This window comes from Marmota monax, unplaced genomic scaffold (genome assembly GCF_021218885.2).
Source record: "Marmota monax isolate L192 unplaced genomic scaffold, Marmota_monax_Labrador192_F-V1.1 WCK01_AAM20220418_F8-fsc00161, whole genome shotgun sequence".
Classification (NCBI taxonomy): Eukaryota; Metazoa; Chordata; class Mammalia; order Rodentia; family Sciuridae; genus Marmota; species Marmota monax.
Genome location: NW_026693511.1, coordinates 516,259 through 543,824, shown reverse-complemented (window position 1 = coordinate 543,824; position 27,566 = coordinate 516,259). Strand labels below are relative to the sequence as shown.

General features: G+C 45.0%; 1 protein-coding gene across 3 annotated transcripts; it reads left to right on the top strand.

Annotated features, from left to right (window-relative positions):
- Positions 1–29: 29 nt before the first annotated feature.
- Tmem72 (transmembrane protein 72) lies at positions 30–27,546 on the top strand. 3 transcript variants are annotated; one of them, XM_046458435.2, is made up of 5 exons: positions 30–367; positions 18,792–18,858; positions 22,223–22,294; positions 23,610–23,749; positions 25,213–27,546. In XM_046458435.2, exons 1-5 carry the CDS (start codon positions 298–300, stop codon positions 25,689–25,691), a joined length of 828 nt encoding a protein of 275 aa, XP_046314391.1. In that variant the 5' UTR covers positions 30–297; the 3' UTR covers positions 25,692–27,546. The 3 variants fall into 3 exon arrangements, with proteins under 3 accessions (XP_046314391.1, XP_046314392.1, XP_046314393.1); XM_046458436.2 differs by lacking the exons at positions 30–367; positions 18,792–18,858 and having other exon boundaries at positions 22,218–22,294; positions 25,202–27,546; XM_046458437.2 differs by lacking the exons at positions 30–367; positions 18,792–18,858; positions 22,223–22,294 and having other exon boundaries at positions 23,662–23,794.
- The last annotated feature ends 20 nt before the right edge of the window (positions 27,547–27,566 follow it).

Below are 27,566 nucleotides of genomic sequence, written 5' to 3'. Positions count from 1 at the left end.
GGCTGAAGCCTTCAGGCCAGGCTGGGGCTACGCAGAGCAGCAGGAGCATTCTTTCAATGTAATGATTAAGCCGAGCTCCTGTCAAGAGCACTGGCTACTGGACTGGGAAGGTGAGCTCTATTCACACCTTGGCCAGGCCGTGGTGGCCAGGACTGGTTTACAAAGGCAGGGCTCCAGGGCTCAGGGGCCCCAGTCAGCAGCCACAGCCTCCTGCCTGGTCACAGGCTTTCTGGAGCATCTTAGGGCCGGAGCCTCTGCTGCCTGCCCCACTGGAACCTTGTCCCAGTCCTCAGCACCATGAAGCTCCAGGTGTTCTGGACTGGGCTGGAATATACCTGTCGGCTCCTGGGCATCACCACTGCTGCAGGTAAGATCCCACCTCCTGGCTGCCATGTCCTACTCAGGGGCATAGTCGACAGGGCCACCAGAGGAATAGGAACCAGCAAGGTGAGGGCAACCACCTCTGTCCTTCAGTATCTTTTCTGATACCTGCAGAGACACTGCTCTGTAGAGAAGTGTCTACAGAAAAGTAGAAGTGGAGTGAGCCTTGGTCCTGGTGCTGAATCTCAGGTCGGCAACCCACACTCTGTGTGTAACCTTAAGGACCCTCAGCATTCTCATCCACATACTGCAATGAGTGAAGGGGTTTGCCCTACTTTCTCCAAGGGCTGTGGGCAGAGGTGGAGCCTGAAGGTGAAAGTGTAAAGGGCTGAGCAAACGTGAGTCAATGCCTTATTGTGTAGTTATGAAAATGGTCAACTGAACTCAACTTGTCTTGCTTCACTACAGTCCTGTCTTGTGGAGAGAGTTTCCAGAAAGAGAGCAGCTCTGCCCTGGGACAGGTTAGGCATAGAGATAGCCAGCTTCCTCAGATCCACCCCAGCACCCACTAAGAGAATGCCCTTTAGAAACACAGGCCCACTTTCTGTGAACTGAATGCAGGAGCACACCATTTAGGGACAAGAAGTTCGCCTAAGCCGGTCTCTTTTCCTTCACCTCGCTGGATCACAGGACTGTTCAGCTGGCTGGGAGGGCAGGTATTTAGTATATGAACTGACTTCCCCAAAGTAGACCTGGATCCTAGCCCCTTGACTCTTCTGGAAAAGGATCCATGTTGGAAAAGTGAGTAGGCAGTGTTCTGAGCCCTTAGCTCTGGGCCCCATGTCCCTTGAGAATGAAGAGAGATATACATTACCCATCAAAGTCTTTCCCTGCCTCTGGAAAAAAACTTACTCTGGGGCACTGCCAAACAGGAAGCCCCCCCCCACCCCCAGCTCAAAGCTTGGACTCAAGCAGTGCTTATCCAGGCCCTAGTCCAGCCAAATGCTCAACATGTGACCTTGGAGGAAACACCTGGTCCCCTGGGATGGTACTTTCTGACCTGTAGGATGTACCTGCTTGGCCAGATGTTTTGGCAGATGAAGGATGCAGGAACTGAGCACAGCCAAATGGAGCTGAGGATGAAACATCCTGGCAGAAGACCCTGTGACACACTCCAGAGTCAGTGGGGATCTGGTTTTATTCCCAGGGCTCTGGCCAATGGGCTCTTCTGTGAGTTAGAGCAAGAAGGTCGATAGAGGTCTGACTCCACCCCTCCTCTTACACCATGGAGAAGCTGAGTTCAGATAGGAGCCATGACCTTGCTCAAGGTCACACCACAGGTCAGAGGGATAGCCAGCCTGGAGTTCTGGCCCCTAGACTTTCACAGAGGTAAGGACTCTGGCCAAAGCCCTCCCTGCATCCCAAGGCAAGAGAATTAATCTGCTAATTCTCCATGTAGATAAAATTGAAGGAAGAATCAACTCCAGCTTCCGTCTGAACCACCATGTCACCTTCACATAAGGAATGATAGCCAAGTTCCCCAAGAGCCCATCCTGGGGAGGGGAAGATAACCCTACACAAATTCCCATGACTGGGGTTAGAGTTCTGGGATATTGCTATTGATTTGAGTCCACTTTGTTTTTTCTAGGTTTTAGTTCCAAATATGTAAATCATATCTGTTTGGGATACCAGGAATCCCAGTGACTGATACCCCAACCACACTCTACCCAAAACCTACCGGGAAGCTGTTTTAAGATGCATGCATCTAAGCTTCTAATGGATTAGCTAAAGACAGTTTAAGAGGCTGGCTGATTTATCTCTATCAAGGGAAGGGTTTGCAGCCCCCATACATGTGTGCACCCACAGCACACATTGTTTTTCTTAACCACAACCTTTATCTCTGCTCACAGGGCTGCTGTTAATGTTGAAGATGAGCCTTCCACTTGGTTTTGATACAAGATCCAGGCTAAAAATAGGCCATGAGTTGCCTTCTAATGGCCAGGCTTTCAAATAATCTTGCTTGGGCTTTCTAGAGTGCTGGGAGAGAGTGGAAGCTAGAGAGGGTGTTTGGTGCTCTTGGGAAAGTCTCGGGTTTCTTCCAGCATCACTGAACTCCTGGCCTGTTTCCAGGGTATAAGATTTGCAAATTCCTTATTCCCTTAAGCCTCTTTTTCTGTTGTTGTTGAAATCCTCTATTGAAAAGCCCAGGCCTCATTACAGGGGCACTGCAGCGAAGGAGGAAATGAGACTTAAAGCAAAGGCCAGCACTTTGCAGAACCAGAGGTGTGGGGGTACCTAAGGTGGCCCCTGCCCCACAGCACGTAGAGAGTGTGCCTTCTCCAGAAGCTGGAAAATCATGCAATCAAGGGCTGCTAGGAAGCTCCTGCTAGGAAGCTGCAGCCTCTAGTCAGTGGCCTACTCCCTCTAACCCTACAGGCAGGATCCAGGGCTGTCAGAGTTGTGGAGGGAACCAGGCCCTCATGTGACAAGCCCCTGTGTCTGTGGCTGCAGCAATCCCAGCGAGGGCACTGCTCACTATGCTGTCTCCTCTTCACTCAACTCCTTTGGATGAAGTCTTGCTAAGATGTCCAGTAGCCTAGGGCTTATTGTTGCCCCACCCTGAGGTCCAGCCCCATAGCATGAGTGGTTACATGAAGATGGAGGATGCCATTGCCAAAGCGGGGTAAACAGGCCAGTAAACTGCACTTAGCTGATGTTTTTTTAAAAATAAGAAAACTTTGTCTCATAGAACAGTCATATGTTTCCAAAAGACCCACCCCCTGCTATTGTCTTACACTAGACTCACTTACATTGCATCCCTGGCCTGGGAAGACATTGGGTGTGTGCATGCCCATGTGCACATATACATGCATGACCTCTAAGGCCTCTGTTGCTAAGATGTGGCACCAGGTGCTGCCCACAAAACATACTGAGAAACTGCACATAAACCATGAGTACTCCATACTCCCCATGTAGATGCAGCTACACCTGTCCATCCATCCCTCAAAGTGTTCTTTCACTGTGTTCAAGGGCAAGAACATTCTGGGTGAGCAACTTGGGCCCCAGCAGAGGCTCTGCCCTGTGAGTTGGCTCTTACTAGAGACTAAAGAAAAGAGATCCTGGAAAATGGGTTTTACTTGGAAGAGGCATGATGATCCAGGGAACTCCTCCTTTATCAGATGAGAAAGAGCCTATTTTCCAGGATTGGTCTCAGCCCTGACTAGGAAGCCAGGTTTGTCTTCCCTTTGGACTTCTATCAACCTTAATCTCAGGGATATCACCAATGACTCCCTCACCACTCCTCAGCCCTGCTCCACTAGCCAGAAAATAATGAGAGGAGCTCCCAGGTCAACAAATTCCAGGCCTGGAATGGAGGAAAGGAAGTTACTCATAGCCCTGGACCCTCACCCTGGAGGGAAGACCCTCTCCTCCTAGCTGTATCCTTGTACACAGATAGGCAAGGGCATCCCCAAAAGAGGTCTGACCTGAAAATATCTTGGGTCATTGGAAGGGACCTCCCAACTTTCTTCAGAGCCAAGGGGCTTAAGCTAGAGGCTTCTACCTACCCATCTTGGGGGCTTTATTTCATTCTTCCAGCCTCTTCTCTTGGATAGTGGTAGTTGATAATTAACATTATTATCTGAGTCTTTGCAGCAAGCCAAGTCTCTGCTACGGGTTTTTAACGTAGTATCTCATTTTATCCTAGTATCTCATTTTATCCTCTAACTGGCCATTAAAGCATCATCAAGCTCATCCTCACAACCATTGTACAGAGAGGGAAACTAAGGCTTGGTGAGGTGGAACACTTTGCCAAAGTTTCACGACCAAGAAAAAGGGAAGCAAGAATGTAACTGATGAGAGTCTGCTCCTGAGACCCCTCTTTTAATTACTGTGTCCTTTGCCTGAACTGGGATTAAAGGGCATATCTCTCCATATTTTGATGACTCTAAGATGCAAGATGCAAATACACAAAGGGTAACAGAGAGGCCTATTTAGGGCTAACCCATAGTATATCCTCATGCCCCCAGCCCCACTCAATCCTGACCAGGCACAGGCTTAGATGGGTGGGGTTGAAGTGAGGGTAGGCATGCCTACATTGAAGGATCACCAAACACTTCCAAACCTAAATATCCTGATATTGGATCTGGCTGCTCATTTTCCATCTCAGAATAATTACCATGCATGATTTAACTGATACTTCCATGTGCATCTTCAGCCAAGTCCACTCCTTGACCACTTCTGGGGACAGACAGATCTGCACATATTTCCAGAAGGAACCATTCCAGTAGAACCTTCCATTTATGGGTCTAGAGGTACATGAGTGACAACATGGTTTAGAGACTTTATCTTAAATAATAATGGCCCCGTAAATGCCTTCAGTGCTGAGCTTAATCTTATTTTTCAAATGGGGAAACTGAGGTTCTGAATGTTTGGATGATTTGGCAGAGGTCCTTGACCAGTGAACTGAGGTCAGGTATGGAACTCCAATTTGTCCTGTCACACAACAGCTCCTATTGGTAGAACAAGAAAGAACCAAGGAGGAAATGAGGTGGGATGGAAGCCCTACTTGTCATGCAAACATGCTCTTTCTCATAAATCAAGTGCCTGGGATCAACCTGGGATCACTTAAGAGTTTTGTTTTGTTCCAAGTTTTTGACCTATTAACCTGTTTCTCTTTAGAATAGATGCAGCCACATCCTCCACAGCCCTGTTGCTTGTCACATGCTGTTTGAATGCACAAATGACTTATTGATATAGATTAAGACAACAGAAGCATTTAAAACCCAGGTGTTCTCATTTCTTCAAGGGTACAGCAAATGCATAGTTTGACCTTAGCTCTGTTCAAAGCCTGCAGGAAAACAAATACTTTGGAAGCAACCTTCTCAAGCCCTGCATGCTAATTTCCACCCCTCTTAAATGCAGAGCCCCATGACCACTTTCCTGCCATTTTAGAAAGTCACGAACTCCAACGTGTCTGCAGGGCATTTATGACCCCAGCTGGACCACCTTGTGTTTCCAGATCTTCCAAGTGAATGCTGTTTTTCTTTCCTGTTCTGATTGTCTTGGTAAATAAACAGAATCCCCACCACCACCACCACTGAATTTCTGAAAGGCAATAGCACTTGGTTTGAGTATTTTTTCCTTTACTTCTTTGTGCCTGTGACTTCTTAGATTCCTTCTATGTGCCTGGTACATAGATTCCCACTCAGGGCAGGTTAATTTCAGAAAGTTTGCAAGAGATAAGGCCTGCAGAGCATGAGCCATTAGCAACTCTTGCAGAATGGAGAAAAGAGGATCAGAGGAAAGAGCAAAGCAGCACATGACCCAAGAGGCTAGAAAGAGAGGAAGGGGCTAAACTGTGAAAGGCCTGACCTTCTAGTGACATTTTCCATCACATCTTGAGCTTGGGTTGCTAATATCTACCCATAGGAACTTGGTTATTCCTGAAGTGAACAAACCTAAAAGCAAAGGGTAGCTCTGTTCTATTTTTCTATTTATTATTTAGATAATAAATCTAGGCAAAGATGTTATAAGAAAACAGTTTTTTTCAAGACTGTTCTTAGTTCTGTCCATCCTTCTAAAGAGGGCCTTGCATAAAAAGACATTTAAAAAAATTAGACACCAGTGCCTAATTCTAGGGAGAGATTGCTCAGGAAGCCTGCCATAGGTCAGGAAAAGGCCAGATGAAGAAGCATGGCATTTGTGCTATGGATAGATAGTCATTGTTTCTGGCACCAGGAAAGCTGCCATGGAAGAATGAGCAGACATATGTTCTTTGAACACAGAGAAAGAATAAGTAACAAATATCTTAGGTATCCCTGATACCAACCCCAAAGAAATTTCTCCTGTGGGTCCTTCCAAGGAGGATACTCTTTTAATGGGAGACAATATCCTTAACAATACCAAGGAAATCTATGGATTCCCTTCATGCAAAGAATGCCATCACCAAAACTGATGTATCGACCCAGATGGCCTCACATAAGAATTCTACCACACTTAAAGAAATAATATCTATTCTATACAAACTCCTCCAGAAATTTGAAATGGAGGTGGTACTTCTCAACTCATTTTATGAAATCAGCATTTTCATAGATAATAAATCTAGACAACGATGTTACAAGAAAACTATAAATTAGATTAATATCCTTCATCAACATAGATGCATATATTCTAAACACTAATAACAAACAAAAAAAACATATAAAAAGGATCATATATTACCCAGTGTAGTTTATCACAGAAATGCAAGGGTGATTTAATATTTGACAACTCAATTTATGTAACTGATCACAGGCTATAGATACCAAATTTTTATATGGTTCTCAAATTCATATGTTGAAATCCTAACACCCAATATGATGGTATTCAAAGGTGAGGCTTTTGGGGTAACTAGATCATGAGGCAAAACCTAATGAGTGAGATTTGTACCATTATAAGAGGCCTAAGAGAGTTCCCTAGACTATCTGCCATATGAGGTTATAGTGAGAGAACTGTACAACAAGAAGAGGACCCCCAAACAATGAATCTGCCAGCACCTAATTTTTGCTTCCAAAATTATGAGAAATAAATATCTATTTTTATAAGCCATTTAGTCTGTGGTATTTTGTTATAGTAGATCAAATAGATTAAGACACCATATTAACAAACTAAAAAAGAAAAGCTGTATTATCATCTAAATGGGCTTAGAGAAAGCTTTTGAAAAGATCCAAAGTTTTTTCATGATAAAATCTACCAGTAAACTAGTAGCAAAGAATGGTGTCTACAAAAAGAATACAACTACTTAAAAGATCGGATGCTTTTCTCCTAAAAATTGGAACAAGACAAGGATATCCACTCTCACCACTGTAGTCAGCATCGCAGTGGATCTTCTAGCCAAGACAATAATGCAACAAAAAGAAACAAAAGGCATACAGCTTGACAAGGAAAAAGAAATACTCTTTATTCACAGATTATAGGATCATCTGTTGAAAATCTGATGGAACCCACTAAAAAATTACTGTAACTAATAAAGTGTTCAGCAAGATTACAGGAAACAAGATCAATTTACAACAATCAGTTATATTTCCACATACTAGCAACAATGCAATTTATTAGAGATAAATCTGATAAAAGGTATTTCTTTCAAAACCCTATACACTATAGTTTAAAGCATTTCTGAGAAATAGTAAAGAAGACCTAAATAATAATGTCAGTTTTCTCCAAAAATTACTCTTCAGTTTCACTGCAATCCCAGGAAAAATCTCAAGAGGTTTAAGATTGAGAAAATTGATGACTCTTTCTAAAATTCATGTGGAAACGAAAAAATTCCCATATAACACCAAGACAACTTTGTAAACAAAGAACAATTAGAGGACTAATACCACCTGATTTTAAGTCTTATCTAAAGATACAGAAATCCGTGCTAAAGCAAAGAAAGACAAATAAATCAATGGAACAGAACAGAGCCCAGAAATAGACCCAGACATGTAGAAACAACTGGGTTTTGACAAAAGCACAAAGGATATTTAGTATTAAAAGTTCACTTTTTCAATAAATGACACTGGAATGATGAATTATTCATTTATTGATGAACTTCTATCTATATTTTGACCCATATATAAAAAAAAACAGCTTAAAATCAATCATAGACCTAAATGTAAAATATAAAACTACCAGACAATAGGATAAAACCTCAGGAATGGGTTAAGCAGAGATTTCTTACATAAAATACAAAAAGTTCCATCCCTAAAAGAATCAATACATTGTATGCCATCAAAATTTAACATTTTTCTTTTTAAAATATAGAGGAGAGGCAAGGCCACAAAGAAGAGATATAATGTCAAATGAGCACATAAAAAGACATCATTAGTCATTAGGGAAATGCAAATCAAGGCCACAATTAGATGCTAATGCATACCCATCAGAATGACTAGAATTAAAAAGACTGGCCATACCAAGTGTTAAAGCATTGCAAGGAAAGAAAACTTTCACTCTAGTGGTGATGCAAAATTATGCAACACTTTGAAAATGGATTGACACTTTTTTAAAAAGTGCCATATAATCTATTCATTCTGCTCTTAAGCATTTGTCCAAAAGAAAAGAACATGTCATACAAAGTTTTAGAATGAGTATTCATAGAAGTTCTATTTATAATAGACAACAATTAAAAACATCACAGGTGCCCATCAATAGGTGAGTTATAAACAAACTGGGGTAGATCCATACAGTAGAATATTCCTCAATATAAAAAGGCATGAACTGTTGGTAACATGCTACAGCATGGACCAATCTGGAATTCATTGTACTGAATTGGGGTAGACTGCAAGGGGAAAAAAGTCTGTGCTGTTTGATTCCATTTATATAAATTTCTGAAAAATGCAAACTAACCTCTAGTGATAGCAGATCAGTAGTCGCTTAGGGATGGGCAGAAGGATGTGAGAATAGGATTACAATGATAAAACATGAGGAAACTCTTGGGGAAATGGAGATGCTCAGTTGTGGTGATGGTGTTATGAGTTGTAGACATTTTTCAATGCTTATCAAATTGCACTTTATGTACAGTTCGTTGTAGGTCAAGTATACCTCAATAAAGCTTTTTTTGTTCTTTGAGTGTGTGTGTGTGTGTGTAACTCAGTTTTCAGTACTTTTAATTTTATTTTTTAGTGGTTCTTCTTAGATTTAGATATTAGAATTCATTTTGATATAATTATACAAGAATGGAATATATCTAATTCTAACTAGTACCCATTCTTGTGGATGTACAGGATGGTGAGATTCATTATGATGTATTCATATATGTACATAGGAAAATTATTTGTAATTCATTCCACTATCTTTCCTTTTTCGATGCCTCCTCCCGTCCCCTTATTCCCCTTTGTCCAATCTACTGACTATTTTTCCCTCTCCCCATTTATTTTGGATTAGGTTCTAAATATCAGCAGAAACATTCAGCTGAAAAATATTGTTTTTTTTCAGATTGGCTTACTTCACTTAGTGTGATAGTCTCTAGGTCCATCCATTTACTGGCAAATATCATAAAGTCACTCTTCTTAATGGCTGAGTAATACCCCATTGTGTGTGTGTGTGTGTGTGCGTGCGTGCGCGTGTGTGGGTATGCACACATTTTCTTTATTCATTCATCTGTCAAAGGGCACCTAGGTTGGCACCATAGCTTAGCTATTAGGAATTATGCTGCTATAAACATTGATGTGGCTGTACCAATGTAGTTTGCTGGTTTTAAATTCTTTGGATGTATAGGAGTGGGATAGCTGAGTCAAATGGCAGTTCCATTCCTAGTTTTTTGAGGAATATCCATACTGATTTTCAGGGTGGTTGCACCAATTTGCAATCCCACCAGCAATATAGGACTTACCTTTTCCTCCACATTCTTGTCAATATTTATTGTTACTTTATTCATTTATTCTTGATAATTGCCATTCTGACTAGAGTTAGATGAAATCTCAATGTAGTTTTAACTTGCTTTTCTGTAATTGCTAGTGATGTTGAACAATTTTTCATATATATGTTGGCTCTATTTCTTCTGTGAAGTGTCTCTTCAGTTTCTTTGCCCATTTATTGATTGGTTATTTGGTTTTTTTATATATATATTTTAAGTTTTTTGAGTTCTTTATGTATTCTGGAAATAAATGCTTTATCTGAGATGCAGGTGGCAAAGATTTTTTTCCCCATTCTGTAGGCTTTCTCTTCATATTCTTGCTTATTTCCTTTCCTGTAAAGAAGCTAATAAATCTGTTTTTAAATGTGGATGTCATCTGTGCCAAAATGATGCTGTGTAACAATTTGAAAACCTCAGTGGCATACAGCAATAAGCATAAATAATAAGCACACATTTGGATGAGTAGGCTAGGAAACTCTGTTAATGTTGACTGAGTATGCTTCCCTATCTGGAGGTCAGGTAGCTGCAAGGCTTATCTAGACTGAACTTGGCAGGGATAATAAGGGTAACTCTGCTCTATGTGCCTTTCACATTTCAGCAGATTAGCTTGTTCATGTTTATATATATAGCATGTGTTCATAGTAGTGGCAGAGGCACAAAACAGCAGACCTGGTTCTCAAAACCGTTGTATGTCTGTGCTTGTCTAACATCCCATTGCCCAAAGCAAGTAAGATTGCTCAGTTCAGATTCCAGAAATGAGAAACTTTGCCCTAAGGTAAGGGCTGGGAAAAATATCACGTGGCAAAGTATGTGGATATTGAGAGGGATAAAAATCGAGGGCACCATTGCAGTTTACCACAGGAGCATGAGAAGGGGAAAAAAAAACAGACCTCTTGACTGTTCTTGTTTAGTTTATAGCTCATGTTTAAAGTATCCAGTAGAGAGCTATGGGTATAGCCCTGTGGTAAAGCACCAGTCTATCAAGTAAAAGGCCCCTGGGCTTGATCCCCTTTACTGCAAAAATTAAAAAAAAAAATAAACATTGTAAAAATAATCTAGCAAAACATGAAATAGGTGAACTTTATTATCTTTAGGTCTCCCAGAACAGATTTGTAAGAGAATTAGACAATATATATTATACTATAACATTTTTTCCAACTGAATGTCTAGAAACTTCTACCATAAAAGCTGGGCCTTTACTATTGCAAAACCCTGACTCATCTGTGTCAGCAAACTGATCTCAACATACAGGTTACCCTCCTTTTCATGCTTAGAATCTGACACAACTTATTCTGAGTTAAGAAACCTACCTTATTATCTCAGTGAATTCATAGTAAATGGTTCCAATGTCTCCACATCTCCTTAGAAATGATGCAAATCTATCATTTCTCTTCCCAAATCATCTGTGGCCACCTCTCCTGAATCATCCCCAGCCATTGCCATCAGGCCATGATGGATCCTTACCTGAGATGTCCTTGGAAATTCTGAAACCAGTAGGAGGCAATACCTGAGGATAAGGAGAAACAATAAATATTCTTGTTGAGTTAGGAAGCTGCCCTCAGAAGTAGTATGAACTTATCCTTGATTCCTAGGACATCAAGGCCATAGTCACAGCTTGGCATGACAATTCAAATATAGTATAGCCTCTGGTAAGCTTGGGAAGCATCTCACATTGCCACCAAGGCAGCACACTGAATGAAAGACTTGTCAAAACTCAACCCAGTGATGCAGTCAGAACAGACAAGCAAAGTCAATTGTGAGGTCAGCTCTGAGGCAACAGCAGCACCAGCCAAGGGCAACACCCCTTAAAGACAGCACCTCAGACAGGCCCCCTCCCAGGCGTGAGCACCTCTGAGTCCCTAGCAGGGAGACAGAGGGTGTTACACGAGAGATGTTGAGATGGATGGGACTTTGAGCCACTTTTACTCTAACCAGGTCTTGAAAACAACCCTGAGATAGAAAAATCAATGAGCAATGTCATTTTCTCCAGAAGAGCTCTTTAGCATCAGTGAAAACGTGTTAATGGATGAAAGGATGAAAATAAACCTCCTCCTCCCCCTTGAGAGGACTGACGGGAACAGCCTGACTTCTATCATAGTTCTATTGCCTTTGTCTAAATTGAGACCACACTCACTCCATCAGTTACTAAAACTGAATGCTTGGTAGCCACAGTGTTTTCATTGTCTTCATTTTCTAGAACAGGAAGCAGACAACAGTGCTAAGATTTACCTGAGGGTCCAGGACTCAGATTTTCTGTTATTTTTGCCCCAGCACAGCCCCCTCATAGTTTTTGTTCACTCATATAGTGAGAGGTTGGACCAGGTGAGAGGGATGGAATCTGGAGGGAAGGGGACTACAGCATTAAGGCTAGGCTTGGCCATGAATGGCTTTCTCCAGGTGTGATGCAAGATGCCTCCCTGGGATTGTGCAAGGAGTGGGCAGAGGAGTGGGGTACACTGAGCAGGGGAGAGTGAGGTGCTTCTGTTTGCCTGAGCCAAGGTTACTGGGGATTCTGAGGCGGGGATAACAGGAGGGTTGAAAGGAGTCTAATAGCCAGTAAAATAAAGTACCCCAGTGCAGCTCCACTCAGTGAGAAAGAGGGTGCAGCCTGGATAAGGTAGTTCTTGGGGAAAATTCTTACTTATAGATCATTTGTTATAAAGAGTCTTTGTTTCTGAGGATGGTGTGACATTTGTTCTAATATTTGTCTTCATTGTCAGAAGGTGAGCTCCTTTGTTAAGGACCCAGCTCAGGGCAACACCCCAGGATCATTCACTCCAGTAAGTTATTGATGCAGATTGGACTAGAGGCCTGTGAAGGCAAAGATCCAGAGGAACCAGCCAGGTTGCCTCACAGGGAGGTGGATGGAGAACAGGCCAAATTCCATCAATAGATAAAAGCCCTCAAATTCTGGGACATTTACATCCCTAGTTGCCAGGGCCAGTTGGACCCACTCTCAGGGACATGAAAAGGCTGTACTGCTGCTGCACAGCCATGGAAGTGAATACCTCCTTTCAATTAGAGTGAGCATCTTCGTGAGTTTACAGTGAACATTTTCTTACAGAATAAATGCCATTTATTTATACAATGAGTGATACTTAACCCAAAATGATACCCCCTTAATTTTAGGTTTAGCACCTCCTGAATTTTAGGATGACTCACCCTGGTCCTGGTCCTTTAGATGCCATAACTTCTCTGTGGTTTATGGCATATTTGGAAACCTGGCACAGACCTGAAATCCAATTACATAAAGCAAGGACTGAGCCTTCCTCATGCATGTGTGAGGTCTTTGAGAGAGCAGGAGTCCACCTATGCAGTCTTGGGGAATTGACACTCAGGAGACAGGAAGGCCCAAATCCTTCTTACGTGTTGATCCCATTCTTAACTCTTTTCTTCAATTTGATGCCACAATTCATATTCACTTTCTGGCTTCCAAAATGTTGATTTTAGACAATAGCTTCCTGAAAAAAATATTTAACAAACCCTAGGCCCTCAGTCAATATATTTTGGGTCCTATATCTCTGTCATTTGGAACTAAGATGCTTGTACTCCCCAAAATCTAGTGAGCTCAGTGGGATGGGGCTTCTGCAGTCAGACCCAATGTGGTTGTCTGGGGTAAGTGTTGGATATGGTTTATAAAATCCTCCTATACATGCAATCTGAAACCATGGAAGGAATCTACTATGGATGAGGCCAGATCCTATGGATTCTCCATGAATTCCTAAGACATAAAGCCACCAATGAGATTCCATGGCCTAAAGGAAATCCTCAGACCCCCACCCCAACTCTTATGACCATGCATCTTGCATCTCCAAGGTGTGCAGATATTGGAGGGAGGTAAGGGCTGCAGGACCTAGGAGCCTTGGCTTCCTGACAATCAAGCTGAAGATCCTGTGTGGAAGTTCAGAGGCTCAGGAATCCCTGACAAATGTTTATTCCTAAAAGAATCAAAATATAGACCAGACCAGATAAAAGGACTTTCATGTCATAAATCTCAGGTAATTTGACAATAGGATGAGCCAGTTATCTGTGGCTGCATAACAAACCACTCCAAAACTTAGTGGAGTGCCGCAGTCCGGCTGCAGCAAAATAACCGGGGGGTGACGAACAACTTGTGTACGTTGATACAGCAGGAGTGGGAGCCGTCTATTGTAGGACAGGAGCAGTATTTATACATTCCACACAGCTCATCTTAATTAGCACAAACTAGATACATCAGTCAACCAACAAGAAATCTCCACACCCAATGGCTCGCTGGCGCCACTTCACAAACCACTCCCTCCGGCATTTTGCCAGGCGCCATCCAGACTTGTCTACAGACCCCAACATTTCTCTGGCAAAATGCCAGGTGCCATCCTGACTTGTTTACAGATCCCAACAGTGGAGTAAGACTATAACCCTTGCATTATGTTCAAAATGTTGTGGCTCTGGAATTGGGACAAACCACAGTGAAAAGAGCCCATCTCTTTCCATGATGTCAAGGGTCAAAAGTGGGTGCCTGGCATAGCTGGCATGGTGGAAGTGGCTCATCTGAGGCTCATTGGGGAGCCACTGAAGTTTACTTCTGTATCATTTTACCTGACAAGCAAGTCACTAAAGCCAGGCTAGCTAGTTTAAGGGTAGAACAGTTACATTCTAGCCCCCTCCTGGGAAAATTTGTAAAGGCTTTAGGTCTGACAGTTGACGGTGTTCATTACTTCTCATCCACATCACATCTGCTGGAGCTGGAGGTCCAGGATGAGTCCTTCATTCATTTGTCTGTGTTGGTTGGGAACATTGAGCCAGCTTGGACTGATTTGCATCTCTTTCTCACTTTCTCTAACCATTTCTCCATATGGCTGGCTTGGGTTCCTCACAATATGGTGGTCTCAGGAAAATAAGATTACTTACATGCTAAGTGGTTTTCCCCAGAACAAGTATTTTAAGAGGCTTGGGTAGAAGACATTTATGAATTAGCCATGAGAGTCCCTAAAGTTTACTTCTGTATTATTCTACCTCATATGCAAGTCGCTAAAAACAGCCTGTATTCAAGGGGAGAACAGTTAGATACTACCTCCCCCAGGGAAGAGTTGCAAAGGATTTGTGGCCAACTTTATATTTGCCTCATCAAATTTTATGGCAATGATTAGGGATGTTTCTCTTACTTAACTTTCTGCAAGGAGGTGAGGTCAATTCCCCTTTTCTGCATTAGAGCCCAACAATCATCTTGCAGAATCTGAGAGTGCTGCTCCCTAAGAATAAGCAGGAATATCTTCTTTACAATTCCTGGCTTACTTTCCTTATAAATGGAAACCAGAATATCATAGCAGAAACTAGGAGTCTTTGGGGAATACTCATTGTTAAAGACTAGAATAGAGTTTTGCAGGAGGCCCAGTTCCTAGGGCACTTGGTTGCACTTGGGCTGGGTGGTAGTAAGGGGAGCATTGCCCCAGGACCAACTACAAGGCATAGTTTTCTCAGTGTCTTGGTTCTCTCTTGGGTAAAGGTGATGACAGGAAGGTTCAAGGTGAAAGAGAATTTGAGGGTGTGGTCCCAGAAAGCCCCACACTGCCTCTGCTCATTGTGTCTCCCAGGACCTTGCCCACCCCTGAGAACTTCTCAAATAAGCATCCCGAAACCAGGCATTAGCTCTTACCAGTGCACAGAATAGTGATTTCAGATTTGTACCCATGCTTCTCCATTCTCTCAATGTCACCTTGCCTTCCTCCTACTCAGAGTCTTCCTGGGTTCTTGGCAAAAGACAGTCCACCCTCATCTTATCCCCACAGCACTGTGGCCTGTTTCTTAATATCTCTTTATTTGTGGGGCCCTGATTTTGTCCAGGCTCCAATGGGCACTACTGTGTGTACTCCATTCTTCCCCATCCCTAGGACAGAGGAGGTTCTGTGAATGCAGCCCCTTTAGATTCTGACCACACAACTCCTGGTTACAGGGATGATCCACCCTAACAGGTGAGATTCAGTCTGCAGCTCTGACACTCAGGAGAGCTCTGCCTCTGACTCGAGTGCTTGCTGGGTGCCTGGGGTGAGGATGGGTAGGCAGTCTCCCCATTGACCCACAGTTTAGACCCCTGGTGGGATATGGAAGCTTTAAAGGGATAGTCACCTGCCTTGTGCTAATCCAGACATTACAATGACCCATTCACAGCTGGGCTTGGCAGGATTGCAGTAGTCCACCAATAATAATGTGAATCTCATCTTTCCACACGCCCCCTTCTGTGCTCATAAAGCCCCACAAGAAAAGGTCCTTTGCCAACTGCTTGTTCTCATCCCAGTCCTTCCCTGGCCCATACTGGGGGCCTTGGTACCAGTAGAAATTGCTCCCAGATTATGGCTTCTCTCTATCCTTTACTACTTGTGAGCCTCAGGCAAGGTGCTTTATACCAGGAGACTTGCTTGGATTTTTCCATCAATAACAGGGTTTCCCATTCCCTGGAATGTGCAGATTTAAACAAGATGCATATAGAGGGCCTACTTTAGTTTGTGTCCATGGTTTCACCTTGTTGGGAGGCAGCTAGAGATAGCCAGGGAATTTTCAAATCCAGATACTTTCTGGCTGCCTGTGACCATCCCATACCTCTGCTTTCCACTGCCCAGAAAAAGCCAGAAAAGCAAAAATGCAATGACAGGCCATGCCTGCTCCTTTATGCCTAGAAAGATTCCTTTTGTGACTCCCAGATAGAACAAATCCTCCCCTCTTCCAGGTCCCTGTGTCAAGCACTGTGCTCTGCAGACAAACAGGGCTACTTAGGCCACACCATCAGGAACCACAACTAGAACTTTGCTTCACACCAAGACCAAAAAGGAGCTAATGGATACTAGTATGCTGGGAAAGAGAAAACCCAGGAACACCCAGAACTGGGCTCTGTTTCTCAGCCACTTCCAAATATCACCAAAGTCTCTTACCTCATCTGCCTCAGTTCAGGGAATCTCCTGAAATATTAGTCTGAATAGGTCCCTCTGCTGCTGCAACACACCCAAGGGTCCCTCTGTGTCTACCTTGACAAGTCTGGTATTTAAGGACCCCACAGATTGGCCTCCATTCACATACACTCACCACTGTATCCCTTCTGTGCCTTTCTGTGCCCCTGCTCCAAATGGAAAAACTAGTTTTCATGGGGATACCTTCCAAGAATACCTGACCCTTCCATTTGTACTTGTCCACTTCCTGCCTACCTTCCTAGTCCACTCTGGCTTAATCTTTTTTTATAATATCTTTCCTGATAGTTCCCAAGAATGGTCCCTCTCTCATCTGACCCTAGAGCATCAAGTGAGGCCCTCTTACAACCTGGGTTGCTCTCCTCTCTGCACCTAGATCTCTCCACCTACATCACATCCCTCCCACTGGACTGAGCCCACTCCAGGATTGAGCTTGAAGCCTGTCTGAAACCTACTATTTGTCCTTATCCCAAATCACCCCCACAAGATGCCACAGAAAGTCAGATGGTAGCACTGACTAGAAGAGGTGCCAGGGGGACTCCAAAGAGTATGGGAATTAGCAATCTGATGATCAGGTCCACACATAGATAGTGCAGGGGACAGACGGAAGGACTTTGTGTTGGTTAATATTGTCCCAACCTGGTATGGCCTTCCTCCAAGAACATAAACCCCAGAACAGTTAAATAGCTGCAGAAAATGGACAATCCCTTTGCCTGGGTGTCAAATAGTCTTAAAGCCTCCCATGAACATCCCTCTTGGTCCCATTAATCTTCATCTGGGCCAAGGAACCAGACTCCTGGCTTCCCTGTGCTCTTCTCTTCCTGCTGCAACCAAAGGGCATCCTCTTTCCTGGAGCATGCAGAACTGGCACAACCATGGTTGGCAGAGAGATTTTTGGAGAGTGACCCTTCTTCTCTGGGTAACAAATGGGCCAGCCAGAGGCTGGAGAAGATGCCAAGGCCCAATCAAGGGGAGAAAAGTGCTCATGTGCATTTGCCTTCACATTAGGCACAAAGCTATGTTTCAGACTTGTTATTTTCTCCAATTTGAGGAATAACTCTTTGAGGTATAAATTGTTCTGCCTGTTCCAAAGATAATAAGTCCCAACTTGGGTGGATTATGTATTTACAAATATTACCCAGGTAATAACTCACAGAACACAGATTCCAGCCTAGCTCTCCTTTCTCGGTTGCTGTTATTTTAATTTGTTGTTGTTGTTAATAAAAACCAGCACCGACTCTACGGTGTTCCCTCAATGCCACACTGTTGACTCTGTTTTAGTCTCAAGGGGACAAAACAGAAGACATGAAAATTACTCTCCACATGCCAAACAGGTACAAATCAGAAGGGGCTGAGATTTCGAGACACTTTTCTGCCATCTGCTGGTCATCTGCCATAAGCCCATGTAGATCTGCCAAGACCTCCTATGTGAAAGGAGACTCTGCCTGCCTGAGAAGTGCCCAACCATCATCATCAGCCCTGCATGGAAGGACCCTTCCTCCGGCCCACAGTGGGAAGACCCTCTTTCTGTACAGGGCTGGTTCTTCGTACCAAAAATTAGCAAATAGTTTCTTTAAGCTCCTGTGACACATTTGGCATCAATTAGCTCTTTGAATCCTCATAGCCATATGTGCAGGAGGTGTGATGGGAAAACTGAGGTTCAGAGAGACTGAGCAACTAAGATGTTAACTGACAAGTGTGAAATTGAAACAGAATCTGACCTGGGTATCCATAGTTGGTTTTGCTTATACTCTGTGCCTCAAGTTTCCTCTCCCGTAAAATGGGAATAACAATAGTGTTTTCACATAGGACTGCTGCAATGATTAAATAGTTAATAAATGCTAAGTAAGGAGAAAAGGACAGGATACATAGTAAAAATGAAATAAATGGCCATTTGCCTGCACAACACACATGCACACAGGATTGTATATACTTATTCTTATGCAGTCTCACACACATGTACAAACACACGTGAACATTCAAATGCCCATGTAGATCTGCCAAGACCTCCTATGTGAAAGGAGACTCTGCCTGCCTGAGAAGTTCACATATACACATTCTTACACACACACTGCAAAGCCAAGGGACCCTCAATAGGACAATGCTGTGGTATGGAGAACTCAGGCCTACTCTCCCCTCTCTTCTTGCTTCCTTAGTGCTGATCGGCGTGGGCACCGAGACCTTGTTCCAGGGCCAGTACAAAAGCCTGGCTTTCTATCTGCTGTGAGTATGTGTATATGTGCCCTCCTTGCCAGCATGTTATGCCCTAGCTCATTAATTTCTCTTCAGTCCAACCCAAAGCAATCCCCTTTCCTATGCTAATTCCATCCTATCCCAAAGGTGGAAAGAGTTGATGGTACTTCAAGGATAGCTCCTGGTTTGGAAAGATCATCCCATACATCAATCATTCTTTCATATACCCATTCATATACCTACTCACTCGCACACCCACCTTCCCACCCACCTTATGCATCCACCTCCTTACCCATGCATCTACCTACCCATCCATATATTCATCTACCCATTCACTCACCCATACACCTATCCCCCCATCCACTCACCTGTTTACCCATACACACATCCACCCACCCACCCATCCACCCATTCATTCATTTATTCACTCATCCACCTTTCCTCCCCAACCCCATTCATCCATGTGTCCCTTAAATTATTTCTTTATTCAGCAAACATTAATGTGCTCTTATTTAGGAAGAAGGGAATCAGGTCAAGGAAATATATATTTGAGTTCTCTTACATGCCAAGCATAGTTAAGTGTCTAAATTATGTCATTTAGCTCTAATGGCACTGTAGAAGTGCATAGTGGCCTAGTTGTACAGATAAGAAAAGTCAGAGGGAATAAGCAGTCAGTCACCAAGCTCCTAAGCAGCAAGGCCCAGATTTGGACCCAGGGCTCCTTAGTTCCCCAGATAATGTCCTTTCTTCATCACCAGCTATGTCTGCCGATCCCCTGGGGCTGGGAAGGAGATTGTGCAAAGGTATCCCAGGGGGTGACAAAAGTCATGGGTACATGCTGACTCTGATCCAAAGACCCTACAATCCCATCGTGAGGGTCTATGAGCAGTTTCCTTCTAGCAGTAGAGAGAGCCAGCATCTTCCAGTCCCCCAGGTGCTGAAGGGGCTACTGAGCTGAAAACAATGAGGAAGGGCTAGCCAGGCTGCCTCAGTCTCAGACCGTGTCCTCCATTCCTCCCCTTTACCTCTGCACTTGCATTTTACCCAGGAGGCTGCCCTGTGTCCTCAGCCCTTCACACACAACCCCACCCAACTCCAGGTAGGCTCTCTGATGTTCTTGGAGGCTCACGTCCACCCTCCCAGATGCAGTTCACCCTCTGACTTCATCTCCACACTGACATCTGATGACCCCAACAGTTCCTGCCCAAACTGCCTCTAATTCACATCCTATGCCATCTTCTACCTCCACCTTATTTCTCATCAGCCACCACAGGGGTTTCTGGCTCTTTCTCAAATTCCCCTTCATGGCCTGGCCTCCACGCTGTTGCTCATCTAATTGAGTGCCCAAATACCATCCTCCCATTTTGGCATTCGCTAAGCTGATTCTTTCCTAGCAATCTGCCCTGGGCACATTGCCCCAAGCCTAAAACCACCACTGGCTGGAAGTGACTTTTCTTTCTCTGGATATCCTCCACAACTCACTGGTCCCAGCTTCTTCGCTGTCTCTGTGGGACCCAGAAGCAGGGCTGGGCCTTCCTCTTCTCCAAAGGCTGCCTAACTTGCTAGTCATTTCCTTGGCAGGTAATGCAGACTGCCTTCTTCCCTGTACCTTGCCTCTCATTGACTGCTCTGCCCCTTCCTGGAGGGAATCCTATGCCCATCTGGTCACTCATCAGTTCAGTCCAGCCTCAAATTCTCCCTATTCCTCACCTTAAGCTACTTTGTGTTCTCTGGCCATGTCCTGCTTTCTAAACCCTTCAGGTCAGCATTCACTGCCTGTCCATCCAGTCCCTCTCTCCCACTCACTAGTATCAGATAGAAATTCCAAAAGAGTCACTTTATGCCACCTGTCTCCATTTCCCTGCCTGTCCCAGTATGTAGAAAAAGGCACTGTTGATGGTTATGCAAAGTGCCTGACCTAGGAGGGCTTCTTGGACATACAGGCTCTGGAGTCTGAGTGCTGGATTTGTATCTTACCTTGCTACTGATCAGCTGTGTGACCATAGGCAAGGAGCTTCATCTTTTTGTGCATCACTTTCCTCATCTGCAAAATGAGAGTAATTATAGGGCTGATCATAAGAGTGTTGCAAGGACCAAACAAGTTGGTGTTTGTAAAACTTTTAGAATTGTGTTTAGCACATAGCAATCACTATATAGATGTTATTATTATTTTTACACTAAAAGGTAAGAATTAGGCAGACATGGAGAGACATAAAGGCAATAGGAGAAAGTATATTAAGTACTAAATAGTTACAGAGAGGGAAAAATCATTCTTGTAACAATTTGATTGTTGAGGCAATGTAAATTAACCTCAGTTTTTAAGTCAAGCCTCTTACCTATGGTCATATAGCTGATCAGTTAGAAGGCAACATCCATGGCCCTAAGGAGATCTTGGCCCTGAGCTGTCTTCTCCTAAATCACAGCATCTACCTTTACTCATTCATTACTCCAGTGCACATTCATGAAACACTTACAAATCAATCCTGCCCAGGGTGAGCCCCAGGCTGTACAAAGGAATTAGGAACACCCTTTAGTTGTTCATAAACTGGTGGCTCTGGTCATATATTACAACATGGAGAAGAACTTGGTCACCATACAGAAAATAGAGGGAAAGAGGAGGCCTTACAAGAATGAACAACTTATGCAAGGGCTCTATGGCACCTAACAGCTTCCTTTGTAGTAGGGGAATAAAGATACATAAAGTGGTGGGGGGCTAGGAATCTATGATTTTACAGAGGCCCCAGGAGGTTCTGATTGGAGGGCCCCTAGAGCATGAGCATTCTGGATCAGAAAAAAATATAAGCAGATTTGAGTACCAGAAGGAGTCCTGGATATCCTGGTGGTGACAATGGAGGAACAGGAGATGGGCCAGGGAGTCATGAAGGCTGGAGAGCAGAGCCTGGACCTTCTCATACACATATGCTCTGGAGTTTGAATGAGATGGTGGTAAATTCAGAAAGAATGGAACAATTCTAAAGGTATTTAAGGGACATACTTAACTGATCCTGGTGACTGAAAGATGGGAAAAGAGAGAGAAGAAGAGAGTCTTGCAATGAGTCCAACCAGGCAATGGGTATCAGTTCTGGTGACTGGCAGGTAGAAGGATGCACCTGCCAGTGTGTACTCAAGGTACCAGGGTGCAGGCCATCTCACCTGTTGGCCATGGCTTCCTCCTTATCCATCTCTGCACCCCAGCCCCACCCTCTCCAGCACAGGTCCTGGCGTTGAGAGAGCACCTGGAGAATGTTGTCTGGATGATGACACTAGGTCAAAATATCCTGGTCAGTCTATTGCTGGAGATGCGGGGGATGTGACGATACTGTGAACACACAGCCTCAGGAAATTCCAGGGAGGATCAGAGGTGCTGGCCTCCCTCACCTGTCTCCACCCATAGGTTTATAGGAGCTGCTGTCTCCGTGTGTGAAGGGTCCTACTTTGTGGCTCAACTGCTGGCCATCTGTTTCAAGTAAGTAGCCTCCAGAAGTGGCCCTTCAAATACCAATGATCCCTAATCCCAGATGCCTCCACTCATGGGGCCTTAGCTGGGGGATGTCCTCAAGCCACCATAATGGTTTCCCCTTTCAGAGCAGCAAGCCCTGACCTGGAAATAGGCTCAGGTCAGGGGACTCAGTCACCTTCTTGGCCTTGATACCAGCCAAGGGAACCAAGTGATTTATCCATTCAGAGCCCCCCAACACTAAGATTCCCCCTGGAAATCAGCTTTATTTTCCCCAAGGAACAGTTTATTGCTGGGCTCTGGTGCCTAAATCATTCACCAGAGGGTAAGAACCCCAGGAAGGATCAGTTTGCAGTGAGCAGGCCTGGGTGTGAGAACTGGCTGCTAGCTGTGCCTCCTGGCAGTACTCAGGGACAAGTCAGGGGTCATGAACCTCTGGCCATAGAGGCCCCACTGATTTCCAACTGCTGCTCAGTATGTGGAGCTATTTTCTGTGTGGCCTTGGCCTGGAGTCCTGAACCACAGCTTTCAATACTTAGAGGATCTGGTTCCCAGGTGTTCAGTGAGAGTCACACTTCAAATCCAGCTGCCCCATCACCTTGCAAGGTCACTGGCTTTCTTCCAGGCTCTCCAAGCCTAAGAAAGTAGCCTGCCACCTTAATCCTGAATTCCACTGCCAAGTATTCCTTGAAACTTCATGGGAGCTGTGGACAGAAGCAGAAAGAACCTTGGATACGGAGCATTTTAATCTTGGGACTCCCCAGTCCACATGCATGCACTGTGACCACAAGGGGGCACTAATGAGCCACACTAGCTAAGACTGCTCAGCATCAGGCTTCTGCCACAGTGGTGTGGTTAGGAAAAACACCATTCAAGACTGATTCTATTATGTGCCTAGGTGAGCAGAGTGCAGCTAGATTCCAGCCTGCTCATCCATGTTGCCAGGTCTTTTGTGCAGTGCATGCTGTGCACCCATGATCCCAGCAGGTGTCTCCTCTGCTCCATGCATTTTCTGCTGCACTGCCGACTTTCCAGTGGGTCCTGAGCCTCCATTAACCTTTCTTCCCCCTTGGCCAGAAAGTCAAGGCTGAACAATCTTAGAAAAACTGTAGGCCTTCTGGATGAAGGATCTCAAATGAGCCCCTCAACTGTGGAACCCACAGTAAGGACCCCTGGAACTTTCATGATTCCAAACCAAAAGGGTGTTCAGCCAGGGGCCACTGCAGAGATCAGGCCCATGGCAGGCCCAACATCAGCCTCCAATGGCCTCCTAGCCCTAGTTCTTCCTGGGTACTTCATGCTAACTCTGATCTCCTTTCTCCAGGTGCCAGCCAGGGTCCTTGGCCCACAGAGCAAGAGAGAAGACCCACTGGCTGGGATGCTTCCAGAAATTCCTGGCCTATATGCTGCTCTCAGTGGCCTGCTTTCTTCACCCTGTCCTTGTCTGGCATGTTACCATCCCAGGTAGGAGCGCCAGAAGGTAGAGGAGGTTTGCAGCCCCTGCTTCAGGTGGGTTCTAGGAAGTGGGTGCTGAGTCACCCTCTCTCAGAGCCCACACTGGCCCCACTGGCCTCTCTGCTCTAGGGCAAGCAGCTGCTGGGTATGATCCAGGTTGATCAAATGGCAGCAACGTCCTACACAGCCATCCAGACAGAGGTGATATCCTCAAGGGAACCTGGCCTTTCCTCATATGGACTATATGTGGTTCAACCTTTCCAAGAATATAAAATGGTCAGTTCTGACCCTTCCAAATCTCCCCAGTGCCTTCCCATTCAGGTCTAAATTCCTCAGGCTGGTATGGAGGGCTCCCTATGATGGGACCCCAAAAGGACTTTTTAGCCGTTCTCCTACTTTTCCACTGCAGCCTGCTGGGCAGCAATTTTTGACTGCAGAATCCAGAACTCAGTTCTATCACCTCTTCAGTTATGTCCATGACCTTCTCTGCTAGGATCCTCCTCTTCCCTCCTTCTTATCTATAATCACTATGCCCCTGATAAGAGCCCCCCTGAAATACTAGGAAGCAGACCCTCCAGGAAAACAAAGGTGAAGAGAAGAGCCCCCTCGTTCTCCCTGCCATTTCTTTGGTGTATGTGCCACAGTCTTTCCAGAATTCTAGAGAAGGATCCACCTCTAGCAAGGCCAGAACAAGCCCAATCCCCTACTTCTTGGAGAATGAAGCATGCAGGAGGCTGTGGCTCCAGCAGGCATTAATAGTCACCTCTCTCCCATTCCCTACCCTCTGGACAGGACCGGACTCTTGGCAGGAAACCCAGAGCAGAGCATCATCTCAGCCTGGGTCCAAGAAGCCCATTGCCTGGGTCCAAGAAGCCCGTTGTCCTCTGTGGCCACAAGGGAGATGAACATGAGGCTGTCCCCACCCAAGTAGATTTGTACTTTACTCTGAGTTTACTGGGTGAGGGTTAGGGAAGCTGATGTGAAGGGAGATCTGGGAACATTAGGAAGCCCAATTCACAAGTTGGAGGCCCAGTATACAAAAGAGAGTCCAGGCCCATCAAAGGCATTATATGTCTAGCACCAATAAGCCATCCTTAGAGGGAAGCTAAGAGTGGTAGTGGGAGGTCAGGCAAGCAGCAGCTGAGCTGACTGTCCACAAAGAGCAATCCTAGGCACTGAGATCAGGGATGGGTCCTCAAGAGCCTGATGAAGCCCTTCCATTGTGTCCAAATGGGGACCTAGTTTCCTGATTAACAGGAAACCCAAGTATGGCACTGGCCCTACTCATAACCTTTGGCTGGGGTCAGGCCTGACCCCTGAGTCTGATGTAGGGGTATGGTTGCTGGAACCATGATGGAACTGAGTATGTCTACACAGTACCATACCACGTGGCCCTGCAGAAGGATGGGCTTGAACAACCTTTTTTACCTCCATGACACATCCATCATTCTGACCTCCCAGATCTCTTCCAGGCTCCATGCTTATCATCACTGGCCTGGCCTACTTTCTACTGAGCAAGCGGAAGAAGACCAAAGCTTCACCGGAGGTTCTGGCCTCCCCAGAACAGTACACAGACCCCTCTAGCAGTGCTGTGAGCACCACTGGCTCCGGGGACACTGAGCAGACTTATACCTTCCATGGGGCCCTCAAGGAGAGGCCTGGATCCCTCTTCATCCACATGAAGAGTATCCTGAAGGGGACCAAGAAACCCAGTGCCCTGCAGCCCCCAGACACCCTTATGGAGTTATCTCTGGAGTCAGCTGACTCCCTGACCAAGAAGAAGCAGGTGCACTTTGAGGACAACGTGGTCAGAATCATCCCATCGCTTTCTGAAGGTGCGGATGATGAGGACAGTGAGCCAGAGGAGACCACCTCTGACACAACCCCCATCATCCCTGTCCCCCAAGCCCCACTCCTTCTGTCTTCACTCATGGCAACCGACCTGTTCTGAGCAGCTCAGCAAGGTGCCTACATAGACTGATGACCCTGCCCTGGAGCTTCATCATACCCATAGACTCTCCAGAGAACTCAGGGTCTTTGTAGGTCAGCTCCTCCAGGGGTAATCAGATATCCCCATGATGACTTGCGTCTCTGGGACCATCAGGTGGTGTGACAGTCCAGCAGTCCCATAGAGACCTCCAGGAAGATACAAATGAAGCTCATGCCATTTAGAACCAATTTGGGGTCCTTCTTCCTGGTCGTGGTGCAGAAATCTTTGAGCTTTGCCCAAAGTAACCATCATTTTGACTCTACATAAGGCCATAGGTACCACTGCTTCAGAACCAAAGGGACAGAGGATGTCTGCCTTGGCCCAAAACTGCAGGGCTTTTCTTGCCCCTGACATGGAGTCCATTATTGATCAAGGGACCTATGGTACATTTCATCTCTGATGTGACATCCCATCTCTGAAGGTTCAGGGATGCAGTGGCAACTTGAGCATCTCAAAGACAGGTGTTAATGGTGAGCCCTTTCCAAGACTGTTCAGGATGGGGACCAAAGGTTGCAAATCCTCAGGGTGAGAGCAGCTGGGCAGTAAGCCACATTCCAACCATGCTCTGGGGCTGGGGCCAAGTATCAGAAGTTGCAGAGCCACTCAGGGAAACAATGCCACTCTGTGCTCACTGCTGGGAAAGCAACACTCATTCCAGAAGCATTGCTGAGGGCTCCCTGTATCCCCACCACGGGGTTCTTCCAAGATTCCAAGTAGATGATGCAAACTAAAAGATGCTGAGATACTATGACAACATTCACCAGTGACTGCCAGGCACAGTACGCAGTGCTTGCTGTACCCCAGGATCCCAGAGACAGTGCCCTGGAGAGTCACATGGCACAGAGAACTGGCTCTGCCATACTTAGCCACCTGCTAGTGGAATGCATGATAAATACAAGTTTTTTCAAAATGGGAGAGAGGGAGGCAAGGGAAGGATCAATTGGAAGATAGTATTCTAGGAAGCAAGTTCCCTGCCAAAGGGATATGGAGGTAACGGTTAACCCAGAATGAATAAATATATTTGAATCACACATTTTTGGGAAAAAGGATTTGCAATATAGTTTTTATTTCTAAATAAGATTCCTTTGATCCTGGAGAGTGTTTCCGGGAAGAACAGATGTGTTATGCCTCATAGACAATACCAATGTATCAGCAATCTGATAAAGGAAGAGTCCTATGGTTTCCCAGTCCGTGTGAGAGGATTGGTACTAGCACTCCTTAAGAGCAAGTCTTAGATCACATGCTTGTTTGTTGTTGTACCATTTTCAACAGCCCCAACAAGTTATTGTGTGGAGATAAGGGCCAACCAGAAGCTTGCTTCTGTCTGGTATTCCAAATAAGCAAAGCTCTTTGTGCAGTCATGCAATAGTTTTTTTTTTTTTTTTTCTCAAATTGAATGGCAAATTGATAACAAACACATTCCCATAAGCCTTGATGGTGGGAGCATTTGAGCGGTTTCCTTAGTTGCCCTGAGAAGGGAAGTCAGAATCTGACTGTTCATAGCAGACAGGGAATGTGGGTATAGATAAGTGGGGATCTTGCTCCATTCCTGGTGGAATGGGGTCCTGGGTAGGCTCCTCTGCACAGAAGGATCCTCAGTGTGGAGGAGCCAGTGGTTGGTCTTGCCTGTGTTGAGTGAATATGATGTGAATGCCATGACCATAGATGCACCACAGCCTAGGCATGTCAGGGCTTACACATCAGAGCAGCCCCATGCTCAGAGTCTGAACCAGTGGAGCTGAATGACCAGGTCACAAGAAGCACACCCAAAAGTGAGCTGTCGGAACCCATGTAATAAATATTTTTATAAACCCAATGGCTAAAGCATTGTGTTGG